Genomic DNA, 19,599 nt, shown 5'->3' on the forward strand with positions numbered 1-19,599 from the left:
TTAAAAAAAATATTGCAATACTTGGGACTTCAACAAATGGCTGCAATTTTGGGGACTCATTCAGGAGCCAAGCTCTTGAAGACAAAGAAAGAATATGGGAGGAGGGAAAGGAAGTGGAAAATCTCCTCAAACCCTTGTACTATTTCAAATAAATACATTTGTTTTAAATACTACACCATAGTGACCCTGAAAAAAATATGTAAGTTGTCATTTTAAAACAATATGTTTCATCTTTCAAATTCACTACAAACAACAGTAATTCAGAATATTTTAAAAGCTTTAAGATTCTAAATATCTCTGAAAGCTTTCAGCTTGAGAGCTTTAAGGAATGTTACAGACACATCTCAAAATGCAGCAGGAGAAAACTAATTTTTTGAAGCTCTATTCCTGCTAGCTTCTTCCAGTTTTTTCATGAACAAATTGATAAGGAATAAGGTATGTCAGTAAAAAAGGTCTGGACCATGAAATAAATACTACAGAAACGTGTACTGATGCTCTTGCCAACAAGGATACCTTAACTACTCTGTGCCACATTTATAATCTGACATTTTACTGCAATTTTCCTTTACTTTTAAAGATCAGGTCAATTTGCAAAAAATAACAGATTTACAAACATTTTTATGAAGAACAGCACAGAAACTCAACTCCTGGTGTTTCTAGGGTCAGGTTTTTCATACTTTATTCTTTTTTGGATAACAAACAGATTTTTGTGAAATATTTAATCTTGTAAAAAACCACTTGCTTTAGGGTTTTTTTTGCGGGGGGGGGAGAGAGAGAGGGTTGTTTGTTTTTGTTTTTAGAGACAGATTTGTAATCTGATAATCTGGTCAAAGCATGTCATTCACTGTTCACTATTTCCCATTCCACAGATTAATTCATCTACTCAGGTAGCTAATAGTTCACAGACAAACAATACCCTGAAACCTGCTGATCAAAACCACTAGCTTAAAACTTGTAAGAGCTGGTCAAAAGTTCTCCAACCAAATGTTTTTCACCAGGGAACACTGATCTGTCAACCCTATGCTTTAAGCAGAAACATATGTACCCATTCTGACAAGGACAGAACTTCTGGTCAGAATGAAAATACCAGACTCATCTCAGAATGCCCAACAGACTATGAACTGACAAATGCATTTTTCCAGTTCTGATTCTCCAGGTTTTTTTAAATATATTTTTACATATACATATATATTTTTTTAATATATAAATAAATAAATATTTACAAAAGAGCCTTTCAACCTCCTGTAATAGCAAAATCATATCAAGATATGCCAGCAAACAGGGATTTACACTTTATTATTTCATTTCCCAGGTCAAGGCTATAGTCAATTGACAATGTCTCCCTACAGCCCAAGGTATTATATGCAAAGTAGACCAGCACTAATAGAAGAAAGTTGGAATCCCAAAATTACTATAAACCAGTAGTTAGGACACTGTGCTGGGTTGCAGGGAATAAACATGCAAGTCCATTCTCTAACATCAAAGTGGCCAGGGATTTGACTATCAGCCAAAAACATATTCAGTGTCCTAGTCACTGGACAATCTGTTCAGATGTTCTTCTTTCTCCTGTTTTCATTTAAAAGTTTAAAAGCTTCACGCTTCCCGGGTTTGTGCCAACATGACAATAGAAAGTAAACCTTCACAGGACTGAGAAACTCGCACAGCTCTGCTGACAGATAAACTACTGAAAGGAGATCAGAATGCATTTATCTTTCATGTTAGGAACCAAAGTAGTAAGAGCTATTTGTACTGCAGTAATACTCAGGAGGCCAGTAATGGGCCAGGACCCTTGGAAGTCATAAAAACACAGATCAAACAGCCCTTCTCCCCTAAATCTTGTAAATTAAGTAATCTGCTTGGCTTTTACAGTGACTGTTCTGAAGTTGTCACACAGACTTCCAATTTCTCCAGCTCATTGCTGGATCTCCTCTCACTTTTCCTCACACTGGAAGGAGGGCTGTAAGCATCCTTGCTGGGGCAGGAAAAAAAAAAAAAAATTCTCCTCCACTCTCTGTCTCACTAACTCCTTCCACAAATGGTGCAGCAAATTGTCATTCAGTACTTAGTTTTTCCCTTGAGCATGCAGCAGTTTCACTTATGCCAGCTATCCAGCAAATTGCCATGGCTACATGCTTCTACTTTTAGATGGCAAACTGCACAAAACAGCACCTGCGTGGTTTCTTTGAACCTTTAATCTGACAAAGTACACTATAGTATTCATTATTGCAATGAACAAAACTCATTCCAACCCTGAACACAGAGTAAGGAATGAATAAGGACAAGACACACAGAAAGATTTAAAGAAAAGATGAATGTAGACTGTGAGAATTCACTCTCAGGCCTCAATTACTTGCACGAGAAAGAGGTGAAATGAAGGCTGAATTCCAAAATTGTGGAGAACAGGCAAAATCCTATTCATGCTATGTTTATTCCTAGGGGAAAAAAGGAAAAAAGGAACTTCATATGAAAAGCTTTTATCCCCAGCTGTAGAGAGTGAGATACCTTTGTTTATATATAACTGGTTTATAAAATTAAGTCACTAAGTGGCTGGGCTGGTCATTATGAATTATTGTAGCTTCTGATGCCAACAGAATTTTGCATCTCCATCAGCATCTGCGTCACTGCATCCTGCACAACATCATGTGCCAGATCTTTGTACAACTTTGTGCAGCTGTGACTGATTAGTATTCAGAATGAATCAATGGATAAAACAGTCTTAATTTAAGACGTCAAAAAAAATTTCAGTTAGCGAAACTACGCCTTCAATACTCAGACACAAAGAACTAGCTCATGAAAGTACATCACGCCTTTTTGTTTCCTAGACTTACTAGGAGGCTTGGAATAGCTTTTTCTTTTTCTTTTCTTTTTTTTTTTTTTTTTAAATACTGATGTCTGAAGACAACTGAAGTTCATTCCCTTGGAATTCACATTCAAGATGGCATCTTAGAAACATCCTTTGGTATAAGAGCATATGGACCAATAGGCAACATGATTAGCAATAAAAGTAATGGAGAAATACTTGTTTGCCCTGCAGGATTCTGCACATCTCCTAAGATATCTTGAATTTCTAGAGCTTTATGGGAGATGCATAGCCTTTTGCATCATCAGGATCAATATCTTCTGTACCTCTTCTTGCCTCTAAGCCATAGCATCAACAACACTGAATTACTGAAATACTAAACAGAGACCAACTTGGGTTTGCTGAACAACAACAGTCTATGGACAATATCCATTGCCTGATTAGTATGCTCTATTTGGCTTGGTCAAATAATGTTGAACATGCTATTTTTTCCTTAATACTGAAAAAGCATTCGGTCAAGAAGTATGTTTTGAGTAATGTAAGTATTATTTGGGATGGTTCTCACAATACAGGGGTTGATGAGGCATTCATTCCCAGTAGCTGTCATTATTATTGGGTTTTTTTGTACTTCAGATAACGGAACTAGGACAGATTGTTCTTGTCTGTCATGTTTTATTTATCTGTGGAGCCTGGGGTTTGCATGGTAAAGGAAGTATACTGCTTACAGGGAGTAGAAGCTAAAACAGCACAAATGTGTTATGCACATCTCAAAATGTGCCTGAAGAGACCTTGGTATTCTACTTAGTTTCAACAGAGAGGAAAAGACTGATTTTTGGAAAAACAGGGTGTGAAGTTGGACAATTCAAGTCTAGTTCTGTTGAAAAAGTTTCTTGCATCTGTTTACTCATCTGTTAAGTAGGAGAGCAGAAGAGTACTTAACTTTCTGCTATAGCTCCATTCATGCAAAGAACATCCTATAAGAAAATTCCAGAGAATGAATGTAGACTCCACTGCATAAGCCCATATTTAAGAATATGAGTATTTTTCATATTTTTCCATTTTTGACCACTATTAAGGAGGAAAAGACTCATAAGAAAATGGTTCTTACCTTTCCATTTCATTTGTGACTTCCAAAGGCATGTTAATTATCCTGTTGATTAAAGCTATTCTGCTTAATAAGAATACAGTTTCTGATCCCTGTGATCCATGAATATTATTGCCTGGTCCATCCTTCTTTCCAGTTTGTCCTTCAGTTGCAGAAAGGTACTTGTTTGATAAATCAAGCACTCTTTTTGAAAACAAGTTGATTACTGCATGTTCCTCTAGCACACCACAATCAGTACAATTCCGTCCTGGCAACATTAGTGATATGTGATTTTCTTTTGACACAAGTCCAAAAGAGACTGGACACTGAAGCCTCAAGATATCTAAGTAGCTAACACAAAGATTGTCTATTTCCTTATCTACACCCCATGGTAAGAGACACGACAAAAGCAGTTTAGCTGTATCAGTGATGTTCACATCAATGTTTCCTGGTGGCTGCATTCTATTTTTTCTTGAACTCTTCATCTTCTTCTGTTTTTTCATGCCACTACTTTCTTCCGAAGGCCTAACTGCATTATTATCTCTATGGACCTGGTTTGCACAAACAGTATTTACTTGTCCATCCACTAGACATATGGAGCCGGCAGTTTTATTTCTTTTTAATGTCAGTGACCTTTTTTCAGCAGTACTTTTGGCTCTTTGTAGAGTGTCAAAGTCGTGGAATGAATTTGATGACTTTAATCCATTGAGTTGAGATGACAGCAGAAGTTCGACAAGTCTTCCCAGATCAAATAAGAGAACATGAAAGTTCACATTGTTCCATTTTGTTTTAACTGGTAAAACAGTAAAGGACTGTTGCATGTGGCCAGTATCAGACAGCTGAAAGAAAAACATAATATATAATGTATCCAAATATAAACACATAGTATTTTCTAATTTTCTAGAGAGTGGCATACCAAAAAGGCCAAATCCATTAATTCCATTAACTTCAATTTAATTATCTTTATTCATTTCTCAGATAGTAAGGAAACAGGTTTTTGGTCCTAACATCAGATAAGGGCAGACACATACACATTTAAATACTAGGATCCAGTTTCCCTAATATCTTTGATTATACAGCCATGCTATAAGTTGCCTACATCTTTGCCAAAACCCAGGCAAATATTTCTTCTGCTAGGTCACTGAAGGGCTCTTAGGAAAGTTTTAAAGAAGAATTCTGCTGTTTTGAAAAATACAAAGTCTCCAGTGATGGAAAATTTTTGTAAACTTTGAGAATCTATATGCCTTACAGCAGCAATTCGAAATATGTCTAAGATAAGGACTATGCCTTTTGCCACCTCAAAATATACATAACTATTCTAAAATTACTAACTTATGAGTTAAGTCACATACGCTTTGTCAGCATCAATAGGGAACTTACATAATTAGATCTCCAGTTATAGAGTTATGTTGCTTAAATGAAAAGAGCTGAGAGAAAAACAACAGATCTACTACAACCATTGTGATCATCTGACTCGAGCCTGTGCTACTGTATTTGCAACCTGAATCTTTCTAAAACTCCCCATACTACTTCACCCATTTTAAAGTCCATTCAAGGCAACAGATTTGCATTTCAGTTCCACACCCTGAAGTGATAACTGCACTGGAATAAATACAAATGTCCACCATTACTGCTGTTAACAAACACCCAAACAAAACTGTTTACAAATCCTCATAGAATCTGGCAGAACTGCAGATCTGAGAACAGCTACAGTTACTCACAACTTTGGACCGATAGATTAAAGTATGACAATAGTAACCTAATCATGATGAACTACAGTACAGGATCAGTAGTTGCAAATCAAGTTCAAAATTATATATATATATTTTTTTACCTAGTTTTATTCTTGTAGTTTCATTCTCTAAATGATCAACCGTCATTAAGAATAAGAGTATATACCTTTTAAGGTTAGAACCCATTTTGATTTGATCAACATCCCAGGCATAAGGTAGATTAAGCGTGAGGAGGAAATCTGTTTAGACACCTTGAAAATCAACTCCCTTTACAGATATCACAGATCTTACCCCCGAAAATGCCTGTCGAAAACATCTATGCTTGACATGAGAACCTGAGACAATTTCATCTAAGTATACAGAAAGAATACAATATTTGAGAAGATTAAGACAGACAGAATTATAGTCTCTATTAGGACATAGAGAATGACCGATCTATAAAATTTAAGCAGAACTTGTAGAAAGAAGGAAAGAGCAAGAATACAAGAATGAATAAAAATATTCACATAAAACCATCTGAATAAATGCAGGACACATGCAAGTGGGAACAAGATCCTAAGGATGAACACACTGTAAAGATAACGAAATTCCAAAGTATATCTTGTAGCCCTCAGGATATTTCCCTATACATGGAAACCGCTGCATACTTCCTTTTACCCTCATTTCCAATTTAGCACGATTTCTTCAGGACCCACACTCTGTTTTGGCCTTGTGCGCCAGCCAAGTTCTGAGACTCTCTACAGGGAGGAAATGCACAGCATGTTCCCTCAGATCCTGTATTCCAGTCCGGATCCATTTCAGTACCCAACTTCCTACAAGTCTGCGAGTTCAGAAGAACATTGCACATTCCTGCTACCTTTCTCCCCATATAACACTCTGTGCCTGCATATTCCCAGCAACACAGAATTAGTTAGTAGGCTTACGAAAGCTGAAAGATCTTATATTAATAAGAGCCCTGTAAAATATCAGCCTTTTTTCTTTTTTTTTTTTTTTTTTTTTTTTTTTTTTACGGTAACAAACCTACCTACCACCTAATGAAGAGACTGCAATAATAATGCTCAAGATGAATTATTTTAAAATATAAAATAAAAAGAAGGTTTGAAATAATCACTTCAAAGCAAAAAGTTGAAATACTTTATAAGTGTTAACCCTGGGCTTGATGAATTTTTCAAAATTTTGTTTTACTATAGGAAATATTAGACAGAATCACAGAAATCACAGAACTGTTTACTAGAAGGAACCTCTGGATGTCATCTCACACCTTCTTCTTGACACACATTCATGTCACCGATACTTTTATGACACTGTTGGTATGAAAAAACATGAAAAATGTACAATTCTATCTGGAGCAAAAACCTTAATACTTCTGCATGCAACTAAAGAAATGTATCCGAAACTGAACGAAATGAAAGTGAGTTTAAGAATACTCTAATAAATTTCCATTGCAAAGACAAAAGCCATCTAAACAAGCTTGCAGAAGAGCAGCTACCTTCTTTCACTGCAACAATCACACCTTACTACCAAGGGGCACTCCATGAAGGCCCTATGAGAATCATCCAACAGTAATGTTAAGTCATGAGATGGTGATACAACATCTTATATAAGAATCCTGCTGTACCCTTCAAAGAGGACACAAAGCAGACATTCCTCTTGGATGCTTATGCCCTTATCCTAAAGCACTTAGGAATCATATGCTTTGTCCTGCACAAGCCCATGCTCTCAGCACTTTGTTCATTCTAGCCATTTCACCTTTACAGGCAAGAACATGTCAGTAGGAATATAGCATCAAGGAGCAAATTTTCAGCCCAGTGGTGCTTTTGCAATAAGGCAACAGTGCCAACTTCCACATCATGAAATTACGGACTTTGCTAGATCATTGCTAGTTTTAATTTTTCCTTGTGATAACTTCATTAGAAATATTTCACTAATATGAAGTAGGAACTGCTTCTGCTGAATAAGAGCCAATCTTTAAAAGAAGCCATCAGCAAATAGTGGTAAACAGGATAACAGCTGGATTTAGATGAACTAGTCAAGACTGCATTCAAGTTTTCTTAAGAACACTCCTTACCTAACTCCTTTTACATTAGGAACTGATTTTATAGGATTAACTATCCTTCAAATGTTAATATTGTGGTTACAAATAACATAACATTGAAAAAATTTTGCCCTTCTATAGACTAAGTTATTTGGCCTATTTAATTTGGGGTAATTATATAATTTGACCTTACGTTATTTAGAGAATAATGTTCCTACCAGATGAGGATGCACTCTAAATACATCTTCTTTAAAAATCTCCATAGGGAGGCATAAGTAAGAGATTATAACTGCTTGTTCAGGTTTTCTTTCTATTCCTTTCTTTTTCTTTTCTTTTTTTTTTAATAATATATTGCAGCTAAGCAGTAGGATTATTTTAATCTTCAATTATGCTGTTTCCTAACCCATAGGAAGGAGCCCATGGAATGCAGACACTGGAAGTCACAAGCTACTTTTCACATGAACAGAAGCCATTGTTATGATTTGGCCTACCATTTTCATTTTCTCTGTTCAATACATTTTTATTTGGTTGATTAACATTTAGTAAACCCTTAGGAAAATCAGCATCCAGATAAAGGAAAAGACTGTGACAATGTCAATCTGTCGATGCATCTGGTGATACTACTGTGTCTGAAGTCACAATAAATGTTTATTGGCGATATGAAAGCTTATTGACATTGATCCTAAAAGCAGCTACCAAGTTATCTGAGCTTTCTGCCATAGGCATTTCATTCCAATGAAAGAAGGTGGACATCTAAACCTTTACACATAAAACACTATTTAGGAAATACAGACAAACTATTCTGTGTAACAGAAGATGACAGAAAAAGAAGGAAATCCATAAAACTGAAAGAGAGCTCAGAACACTGTCTGACAACGGATATTGAGAAGTGGCTAAAAAATTATTTACATTCTGAACAGTGTTTTCCCAGAAGTACTTTACAAAAACAACATCTCACTATATACGGATAAGTGTTACCTTCCATTTCCTGATAGAGAAATGGACACAAAGAATTTAGTAACTCAGTCTCAAAAATCAGGCTAATACCAGTAGCAGCAACAAAGCAAGACCTGTCTCAACCACGTGATCCAACTCTGAGGCCTCTTGTCGACACACTGGCTTCACTTGGCGCAAGATTCTACTTTCTTCCTTTTCTGACCATTTTTGCTCAACTCAGTCTCAGCTATCATGGGGTTATTTTTCCAATCCAAATTGCTGTCTGATAGTACTGTACGTATCCAAATATCAAGCCATTCAAACCTTTACATTAGTCCAGTAACTTTCAAATTGTGCATGTCAAAAGTGAATCAATTACAATATACACAAATGCTTCCTTCAATCCTGCAAGTTGAATGACCATACTACAGTGTATTCAGCACAACCTACGGATTTTGATGATCACCATTTCAGAAGATAATAAAGAGGCATGCTCTTTTCCTAATTTACCATTGTCAGTCTTCAGTGTTATCGCTGATAAGACAACAGATGTTCTGATTTCCCATTGATAGACCTCCCCGATCACCAATATTCCATCTACTGCTATTATTTAGCTGAGCAATCAAGAAGGTTTTTGTTTATTTTTAATACAGCTTCTGCAAGCTATTATGAAGACAAACAGCAAACTGTATGACCATTCTTAGTCACACGACTTCCATCCTGATCCTCCTTCATAGCTTCAAATGTTCACTGGTTTAGTAATTTTAACCAGATTTTGGAAAACCGATCTTTGTGCTCTTTGCCATTGTACAAGCATAGGAATCTGAACTGTCAATACAGGTTAAAGCCCCAATGTACTTCAGTTGTAAAAATAAGCTGAATGTGCTACCTCATTCTTGTGCATCACAAGCAATAAGTCTAACGAGGAACCACTCAGAAGGATGTCTATGGTAGCCAAGAAAGCTTAACTTTGTTAATAAGAAAAGTTGTATTAAAATGTAAATATTGCCACGCTCAGAACTAGAAACAGATTTTCATTGTCGTAATATAGCTTACCACTTTTTTTGTTTGAAAGTCAGCAGGAATTACTCTTTAATTTTATTTTGAATACTTATGCATTGTTTCAAAATTAACCCAATAGCAATGTCAGCCATTTTAGTTAAAGTATTGGCTAGTCCCCAACAGACACTGATGATCTCACAAGGATTTGATATTTAACTTTTTAATTTAAGCTTTTGCAAAGCCCAGAGTAAAATAGCTTACTATTTTTAGAATCAACTAACAAAACACCATTTGAAGCTGAATAGTTCAGTAATGAGACTAGACCTCCTATGTTCAAAATACTGCCATTTGTGTGCTGGTACCATTCCTGTTAACAATTCAAACTCAAAATATTTATACTGCTTGGAGAGATCTGCATTGCTTGATAATGCTCCCTTTGAGGCTTTCGCCTGTAAGCTTCATAAAAAAAGCAAGAAGTCTAGTTACAGCCATAAATTAGTGTCAGATCCCGAGACTCATGAACCTCTTGTGCATGACCTGTGATTGAACCAGAGCAGAACAGGCCTTCTAAATCCAGGGAAGAACAGGATCAGGGAGACTCAGAAAGGGCAGGCTACACTCCACTCCATGCATGGCAAATTCCATTTCTGTAACAGCTCCCTGCTTTGCTACCGAAGGTGTTTGAGCCAGGACAAGACAAAATCCAGTGCAACAAACTTTGCAGACACACTTTAACTGAGTCCTTCAGGCATGCAATCCATTCCTGCTTTGTAATTTGCAAGTCTGATCTTCACCCTTTACAAATCTTTATCAAACCACATTAGCACCCAAAGAAAATAATCCCTTTTCTATAGGGGAGAGGAGAAGAGGAAAAAAATAGATGCATCCTCTCCTTGCTTTGGCCCCCAAATACATCAATACATGCTATTATCTTTAACAGGTTTTAGACAGACATACCACATAAAAATTTCATGGGAAGTACAATTCAAATGCTATCTTACCTAGCTGCCTTCTCGTCTCTAAAGACCCTTTTCCACTGGGATCTAACTTTTTCTGGGAACTCTATTCCATTTAAAATATACACTTCCATTAGTTGGCAGGGATTCCCATATTTTTTGAACTCCTCTATATACGTACTTTCTCCGCACACCAACTTTCTTTACTAGATGCATTCTATTGTTGGTTTTGTGCTAAAAATGGATTTGACAAGAATGGTCTTGACGTTCATTTTACATAAAGGAAACAAAGTGGCAGAATCACACGGTTGATTTTAGAAGAAAAACCAGTCTCAAAATATATTTAGAGTTCACTCTGATACCACTGAAAAGAAGAGGCTCAGTTTTCACTGCGTGGGCAGTATGAATTTGTATGTAAAACAAGCCCTGAAGTATGAGATGTGACTCTCTCACAGACTTTTTGCTTTCTTTATGTATTGTGCACTCACTTTACCACAAACATAACAATAGTGTAAAAAGTAAACAAAAAATTGGCCTGAAAGTTCCCAGTGCCTGCAGCATGCATCATGCTATATACAGCATACACTAATTATTCTGCTGATTTTAGTTATTTTCTTTACTTTTGTAAAAATTCATGGGTTTCAACTGCCTATCTTTATATTCTCTGCTGATAGCATGATTTGCTCCATTAACAGGAAACTCTTAAGTCGGAAAAAAGATGAGTCCTCTCCTTTCTCCACTCCCTAGCCTCCCACCCCAAAAGGCACAATAAAAAGACAAAAATTGAATAGCTTATTCTTGAGTGAAATTTTGATCAGATTTTGGCAGGGGGTGAGCTTAATCAAAGCACTGTCAAAGGAGACTGGAAGATGCATTCATTAACATCATGTAAGTGTTCTGTTTTTTTTTTTTCCCTTAAAGTTCTGTCTCTTCATATTCATCTGAGATTTTTGGCAGCTTTGTAGTTTTCTAATTTGACTGAATAGAATAGAATATAGGCCCCTAACAGGTCACCTTAATATATGTCCAATGGAAGACAGCATTCAAGTACACAATAGAAGTCAGTTTGACACAAGCAGTAGACCTTCAATCTTAGACTTAGTTCATTATTAAATATACACATAACAAAGGAATCTGCTAACTGATCAGTTAAATATCGCCATCCTATTGGGTCTGCACATAGGTATGCATATTCAATGAAGACCTGTGAACAAAGGACACATCACCCTTTCACACAACTATTTTTAAGCAAAAAACAATGTAGTCATTAACACCACTGCAACTTATAGTCTGTCTTTAGAAGTTTCTTTATATCATAATTTCTGAAATACTACAATGAACTTTTTTAGAATACAAGATCACTATATTTATTTCAATGAAATTAACATGCATTTGCTTTCAACTTCTCATATGTCATTTCTGTAACCTGACCTTTAATTACAATACAAAGATGACAAATTCTGTAAAATTTTTATGTTTGCATCATTTACTTGTCTGTACCTCTGCAGCAATCAACATCCATAATAGTGTTTTTCGTTTGTTTTTTGTTTTTTAAACAAAAAGCTGAAGAACCTCAGTCATAGAAATGAAGGGGGTGGGGTGGTAGAATTTACCACTCAAAATTTATTGAGGGCTAGGAATTTTCTAAGTTTCCATCATGGCTGTCGCTGGGATGTCAGTGGAGGTTCAGAGCTCCTAGCTTCCCTCTGAATCAGGTCCCATCATTTTGCTGGCTCTAGGCTTCTAAAAATAAACATGATGTCACACACGGCTCCTTGTAAAAGCTTGTCAGCTACCCCATCCCATTTCTTATATTTACTTCAAGAAGCTGGAAAAATTGCTTTAACTGAAACAGCAACATGGCTACCTTATCTAGGGGTCTTAAACATGAACTTACATTTCTAAAGACAGCTCATTTCTATTCCCCATGATGCTTTGTCCTTGCTGGCAGGAAGCGATAAATATTTTTTGATTCTGAACAAATATATGGAATAGCTCTGTAAATGGCTTTATCTGCACAGACCTTTTTCTCTTTAGCCCCTGTAACAAATATAGTAACATTACATATATTATACAAAATGTGAGAAACAATTATGTTAGGGGACATGTTTGCAGGACATATATGTTGCACAAATAAGAAACTTGTAATTGTCTCATGAAATTGTCTCACAAAACAAATACATAAACAATGCACAAAATGGATGGCACAGTGGAAATTAAAGCATTAAATTTATTTCTAAATCCTCTGAGCCCTGCGTTGCTGGAGATGGTAGTCAATAGTAGTTTAAAAAAAAAAAAAAAAAAAAGATTGCCTCCTTGAAATGTGCTTGGTGGACAGCAGCTTGATGATTGGCAGCACAAATAGAAGACAAACGAGAAAGCCTTCAATCTGCAGCTGATGCACAGGAAGAACATGGGGAGCTGAGTTTACAATAGAGAAAACATTACCAAGCTAATGGCACAGGCAATCATTTGACCACCATGCATCTCTGATAGCAGCAGGGCATCCATTTTCAGTTAAGTGTTAGAGTACCTTTTTGCTTTCTCTGACCACTGCAGGGGTAAAACAACCCCGTGCGTGAAACCCACTGACTGGTAATAAATTACTATATTGGATACTTTTTGTTTTCTTTCAGCAATGACTTTACTGTGTATTCCTGCTATCATTACCAATTAAAGTGGAGATCGCGTTAGCAAGCCATATCTAACTGTATATCAGTCCCTATGCTCCAATTGCTTTGGCAAGTATCACAGGGTCAAGAGGCTCCTTTGACCTGTATCAGCTAAGTCTCTCTGACCACTCACTATTTGAAGCAATCTCGGCTGAACAGATGGACACTTTTGCTGACTCTATAAAGCTTAGAATATAAAGATAAATGAAATTGTGTTTTGGGCTTCAAACTGGTTTATGAGCATAAAATATTGCTGGCAAGTTCCACAAAAATCTCTGTTTTCAAATAGCACATCTTAAATCTATCCTATGAATACAGCACCTCTTCATCTACTGGTAAATTGTAGTTTTTTGTAGAAACTAAAAATATAAAAATTTGATTTAATTTACACGGCTAGTTATCACAAAGTCACTTCTGAATAATAGAAAACCTAAATTAATTATTTTAACTGGTAAAAAAAAAAAAAAGAGCAAGAAAACATAATCCAACCTTTCACCATGATGCTCACAAAAAGTAGTGAAGCATACTGCACATGGTCAGACAAATCATTCAGTGGAGGAATAAACCATTAGATACCATAAAGCATTCAGAGAAGGCTCTGATCTTCATTTCAAATTTCTCTGATCTTAATTTTTTTGGGGGGGGGGAGGGTGGAATCCCTTACTCTTTAAAATACTGCACCAAGATATTACTCCTACTACATTTAATAAACAGCAAGTGTCATATTCCCTGGGTGAAGCTTTGAAAAACTGGTAATAATTAGATATAAATGTGGTCATACCATCATATTTATGCACTTACAACTGAAAAACAATCTCTTATTGTTCAACAATAACACTGAATGGCCTTTTGTATGAGCTAAATCACATCAGCAGACCTGCCTGGTTAAGTTCAAAACCGTAAGTAACAAATGTTACACAGGCTTAATAAAGTTTAGGGTTAAAAATACCTGAACAAATTGGATGAATGAATGGGATAAAACTTTATTTTTTTTTTAAGCCTGGCTCAGCATTCAGCAGAATAAGACCTCAAGATGTAAAGTCCTTTTTGCAGAAGGCAATGGACATTTCATAGCAATACCATCCCAAGACTTTCTCTAGTCCTTCATTCTAATACCACCTCAATTCAATCAAACATTCACAGTAGTCTCGCTGACAATAAACTCACCATTATTTGCAAATGCATAGCTCATTTTCTTGCCCATCTGAAATGAAAAACAATTCAGAATATGGGCAAAAAGGCATTTGGTTAATAAACAAATAGTTACAAACCGTAGGGATACAACTGAAACAGCTCTTCAACATAAACACCATCTCTTAAAGATTCTGCATAGGGAGAAAGGATGCAAGTTATCAGCTATGGTCACATAAAGACCAGAAGCACCTTCTCATCCAATAGAGTTCTCTACAGACAAATCCCACACTCACTTTCCCCTATCTGCCCCAGCCTATCTCCTGGAGCTTCAGCTTCATGAATTTAGGGAGCACATAGCTTCTAACACTAAAAGTAGCTATAGCCTCCCAAAGTTGGCACAGACAGGAAAAGGTTAAAGGCCTACCCCTTCTAAAGCAATGCTGGCCTTATGCATAGTACGAGGATCATATAGAGTCAAGGTGTTCCCATAGTGGGAGACATTCATATTGCTTAACTTCAGGAACTTACTTAGTTTTCTTACTAGCCAAAGGAGAGAGATAAGATCTCTTTAAGGGTGTGTGTGTGTGGGGGGGGAATAGAGGGTGTCTAAATCTTTCTCTTAATTGCTGAAGAGGCATTTTTCTTCATTAACTAAAAAGGATTCAGATTAATTCCAGATAACTTTATGCACCTCTTGAGGCAATCTCATGGGCCACACATGCCACAGGCTTTCTCTAGAGTCAGTAGCAGCAGACTAGCATCTCCAAATGTTCGTTTAAATTTTTGCATGGCCTTAACTTTTGGTAGCAAAGGTAGGAATAACCTGGGCCTCACCTGCTGTTAGGCAGCAAGGATGGTGCTTACCGTTTAGTAACTCTGAATACTCCTCATTGTTCCTGTCTGTGGTCTACATCCATATCCTGCAAATAATTGTCCCATAGCCCTTTCACTATAAGTTTTCTTCAGTTCAACAGGAGTTTTCTTTCAAGTCAACATTCTCTGTGCTTTTCTTTTTTCAGAGCAAGTAAATGAATGACTTCTCACATTCATCTGCCCTTTATAAACATCAGTACTGGCAAAACAAAAAACTAAGTGTCAAATGCCTGGAGTCAACATTGGTGTCCCAGTTTACTTTCACAGGCCAGTTCACACCTGGCCTGAACCCTCATCATTTGTACAATGCAGTCACAAAGAAATTCCAACTCATGATGAATTTTTCCATATGAATTGGTTTAAAGAAAGTGCACTGAACTTACATTTCCTTCATTACACTGTTCATTACAATAACTCTGTATTACTGAAGATGTCCAGGTCAGAACTGGAATCCACCTCCCACACAGAAATGCCTACAATATTTTTTAACCTTGCATCAATGTTTGTCCATCAATTTAACTGCAACATAAATAGAGGCAACCTCTTCCCTAGCACCACTAATTTTCTTATCCCAGTGGAGAACACTAGTCTCTTCACAGCACTTTGACCAGTAATCACAGCATCACTTTTGATAAGTCTGTGGCAAAATGAAAGTAATTAGGCCAAGAAGGAGTCTTCACGCTCAAGCTGTGTGATGAAAGTAAGTACAAGTAGTACAATGGACCAATCAACTGAATAAATCCACCGTTTTATCAAGAATGGAAGACCAGTGGACAGGCAGACTGTAGGCCAGATGGATCTATTGGGCTCAAGAAATTGATAATCGTTTAGGGAAAATTGTTAGCACACATTGCTTAATGAAGACTGATATGAAAACTGTAAAGTTTCTCATCCTTTGTTTTGATGTTCACACTAGCTCTCTCTCCATCAAAAATGCTGAACTTTAACTTTTTATTGGATTAAATGTAAGGGTACATAGACAAGTGTTTCTGGAGTCATACCGTAACACTACTGATATCAAAGAATATTCTTCAGATTAATTTTCAATGCCAGGTAACAAATCTACATTTTGTTTTCCACAAAAATATTTGAATATATAACAGCATGAACTTTTGCTTTGCTCTAGAATTCAACTTACTGTCTGGGCACACCCTATCTGAAAGGTGAACCTCAATACAATGCCTTTGACAAAGTCTCTTCTCTCTAATTTTATTAAAAAAGGAGTATCAAAATGAACTGTGGATCCATTCATCTCAAACCAGACCTGCCTTCTACATTATGGACAGCCTCTGCACTATGAAAACCGCAGAGGGAAAGAAAGTGTAGGTGTTTTTATATAAAAGCACCTATATAAAGTCTTATTAATTTATATATTTGAATACTATTTCTACTTCTTTTTACACTAACTTATCTGGAAAGTTGGAGTAAATTCTCTAACCAGAAAAGACACATCTCTAGGATATATAGTATGCAGAGGTCAGTGACAGCCAAAATAAATAGTAGGTGAATCTTCAATCACTTAGCAAAAGCTTCCAGCCTGACTGAGCACTTAGGAAGAAATGCCATAAGCTGAAATCTCTCACGTTTCTCAGATCATAAGCTGGACAAAAAATACCACAGCAATCCACAGAGTACAGAACTGTCTCATGGATTTGGGAACTTTATAGTCAACAGCTTACAGGACGAATGAACATCTGAGTATCTGTGAGAATAATGTTGAACTACTTAGAGATATTGCCAACATGACCATTAAAGGAGGTTAAAAGCATGGAAACATTGCTTTGTGATAAAAAAAGTTTGGTGGACATAAAAATTAAGTTACCAAAACATGACTGGCTGCTGACTCCAACTGAAACAACATATTTGTCCTGGGCTGCTCTAGTAGTGCATTTCTCACATTGGATTACAAGGATCCCACCTATACTACATAAAAATATAAAAACTGCTAGACCAGATTAAAACTACTAGAAATCAAGTGGCTTTCTCTTAAATGACAACAAATGTGGGATTCCTTTTCAGTGTAAATCACTCCCGAATCAATTAATTCTTAAATATTAATAAACTGCTGTCCTAGCAAATTCCATTCTTGCAATCTCAGGAATAGGCAAGCTAAGTTTTCTCCAACTTCTTTAATAGAACTTGTCTAGGATGGATCAGGACAGCGGCTGAGCCTGTGGAACCCATTGTTTTCATCATACTATGCTTTCCTTAATGGTTGTGTAATCTTATTCAAGGCAGTAAAACTGCCTGGGTTTCAGAGACGACAATATTTGAAGATAATGAATATTCTCAGACATATCTGGTGGGCTGATTTGTCTCTCCCAGAAGTAGCGCGAGAACCAAACCTGACCAGCAGAAAACAGTAAGTTTTGAGTATTAATACTTTGAAAAACACATGAAGCTGCTGTATTTGCTATGCTTGACCAGGGTTTAGCTTAGTATTATATTTCTGATATTTTGCTGTGGTGACAGATTCAATTAAATAGTTACCAGAAGGAAACTGGCAGACAGTAGTCTTTCTTTTTCAGACTAAGTTTCAGTATCAACTTCAGAAGAAACCCTTTTGCAAGCCCTGCAAGTCTCAATTCTATAACTGCTTGTAAACTGCCAGTGTATTTCTGCAAAAGCCACTACCCTTTTTGTTTTGAATAGGTGTGAGGGCATAAGCTTAAGGTTCTTATAGTCTACTGATATTTTTTTCTTCACTAAAATAACATGAATCAGAAACTATATATAAAACGTCAGGAAGCTGAAATGTTTACAATACAAAAGAACATTGTTATCACAAGTGTAAAGACTCCACCATCTTCCTGTCATGAGTGGTGAAGAATCCTCAAAAACATCCCTGCACATACAGCAAAGATACAGAGTCAAAATTGCATCCTTCTCTTTGTCATAAGTAATTTTAGAAATACCAGAAGTAGAGCACTTACAAGGAATAGTAATTAGGCTGATCTGCAGAGGAAACTACATCTTGGAGATTAGAAAGTTGTAAAGGTAAAATAAAAGATCGTAAAATTCAAACTGCATAGGATTTTACACAAAGAAAATAAAAAGAAATAGTCACAAATGGAGAAGAACAAGGAGGATAATAAGTACTTCAATAGGGTAAAAACTGAAGATAAAGCACTAAGAAACAAATGAAACTTTGCTACAGTTTTCAAGGGAAGGAAGTTAACCTGATGCTGTTCTTTATCAGACTACTGATTAGCTTAGACAGAAGAAATACAGTATTACAAGCCTGATCATTTTTGCACATTTGATACATAAGAAATATTAGTTAAGAAAGAAAACAGAATAAAGACAAGTGTAAACTGTGTAAGAAAAATGCTAAAAGAAAATGTGCTGTGTTTCAGTGGAAATTGGCTGTAGAATGTTGTCTGCAGAGTTCCCCAATATTCAGTCTTGTGCCAGTCTATTATTTTTATTAACATCCTTGGTATAAAAAGATACAGGTGTCATAGAGGAACTTAATAATGGCACAAGATTTGACGACACCCTCAATATAAGGAAGATCTGAGTATCAGACATGAATGACTGAATGATGCTTTAAAAAGTCACAGAAACAGGAGGGAATTGCAGCATGACAGTTCAGGTATGTGAGAAGGTAAAGAAGTTAGTAACAGCTGTTAGCTTCAACAAATGGCTCTTCAATGTAAAATACTTCACGGGGACTACTGATAGTGACTTCAGAATTATTTCTGGTAAAAGGCTCCTGTAGCAGTCCTGTGGCTTTAACATGGGATCTAATTAGTTGTCTAGACAAGGAAAAATGAATATTTTAAGCCATCTTCAATATAATGTCATAGAAAAAACTGCAGAAATATATATAAAAACTGTCTGAAGTGTTACAACAAACAGGTAGGTCTTACTCAGATGTCTCGCAACCTGTGTTAGTTTATATCTGCACAAGTAAATTGTGCTATGAGATCACAACAGCAGCTTCCTCCTTTCACTTTCAATTGGCGAAATGAACGGAGAGAGCGCTGAAGTCAACAGAAATTCCCGAGGGACTGATTCAGAAAGCTACACTGACTTTCAGCAAAGATGATATGTAGTTCATGCTATCAATATCTCTCAGGATCAGGCCTTTTAACTGGCACCAAATTAATCTCATAAGGCAACTACTTCAATGTAGTCATGTTACCATGTTGGTTCCTTGACAAAATACATAACTGTTAAATTCCACAGAAAACATACTATTGAATTGTTTTTTATCTCCAAGTCATGGGAGATACATGTTGAGGTCTTTGTTTCGTTGCTCATTTTCCTATTACACTTTATTATCACCCTATTCAACATAGCTTCTAAGCACCAATCCCAGTAAAAGCACAGAAATACCCTGGAAACACCACCATAAAGATTACCAATGTG

General features: G+C 36.4%; 1 protein-coding gene across 2 annotated transcripts in view; it reads right to left on the bottom strand.

Moving 5' to 3' along the window:
* Window positions 1-19,599, bottom strand: part of WDR72 (WD repeat domain 72) — a 133,162-nt gene that overhangs the window by 59,014 nt on the left and 54,549 nt on the right. For both annotated transcript variants that reach the window (XM_026104757.2, XM_026104758.2), the window contains one exon: window positions 3,909-4,723. In XM_026104757.2, coding sequence (XP_025960542.2) covers window positions 3,909-4,723 — 815 coding nt within the window. The remainder of the gene's footprint in view (window positions 1-3,908; window positions 4,724-19,599) is intronic.

This window comes from Dromaius novaehollandiae, chromosome 10 (genome assembly GCF_036370855.1).
Source record: "Dromaius novaehollandiae isolate bDroNov1 chromosome 10, bDroNov1.hap1, whole genome shotgun sequence".
Lineage (NCBI taxonomy): Eukaryota > Metazoa > Chordata > Aves > Casuariiformes > Dromaiidae > Dromaius > Dromaius novaehollandiae.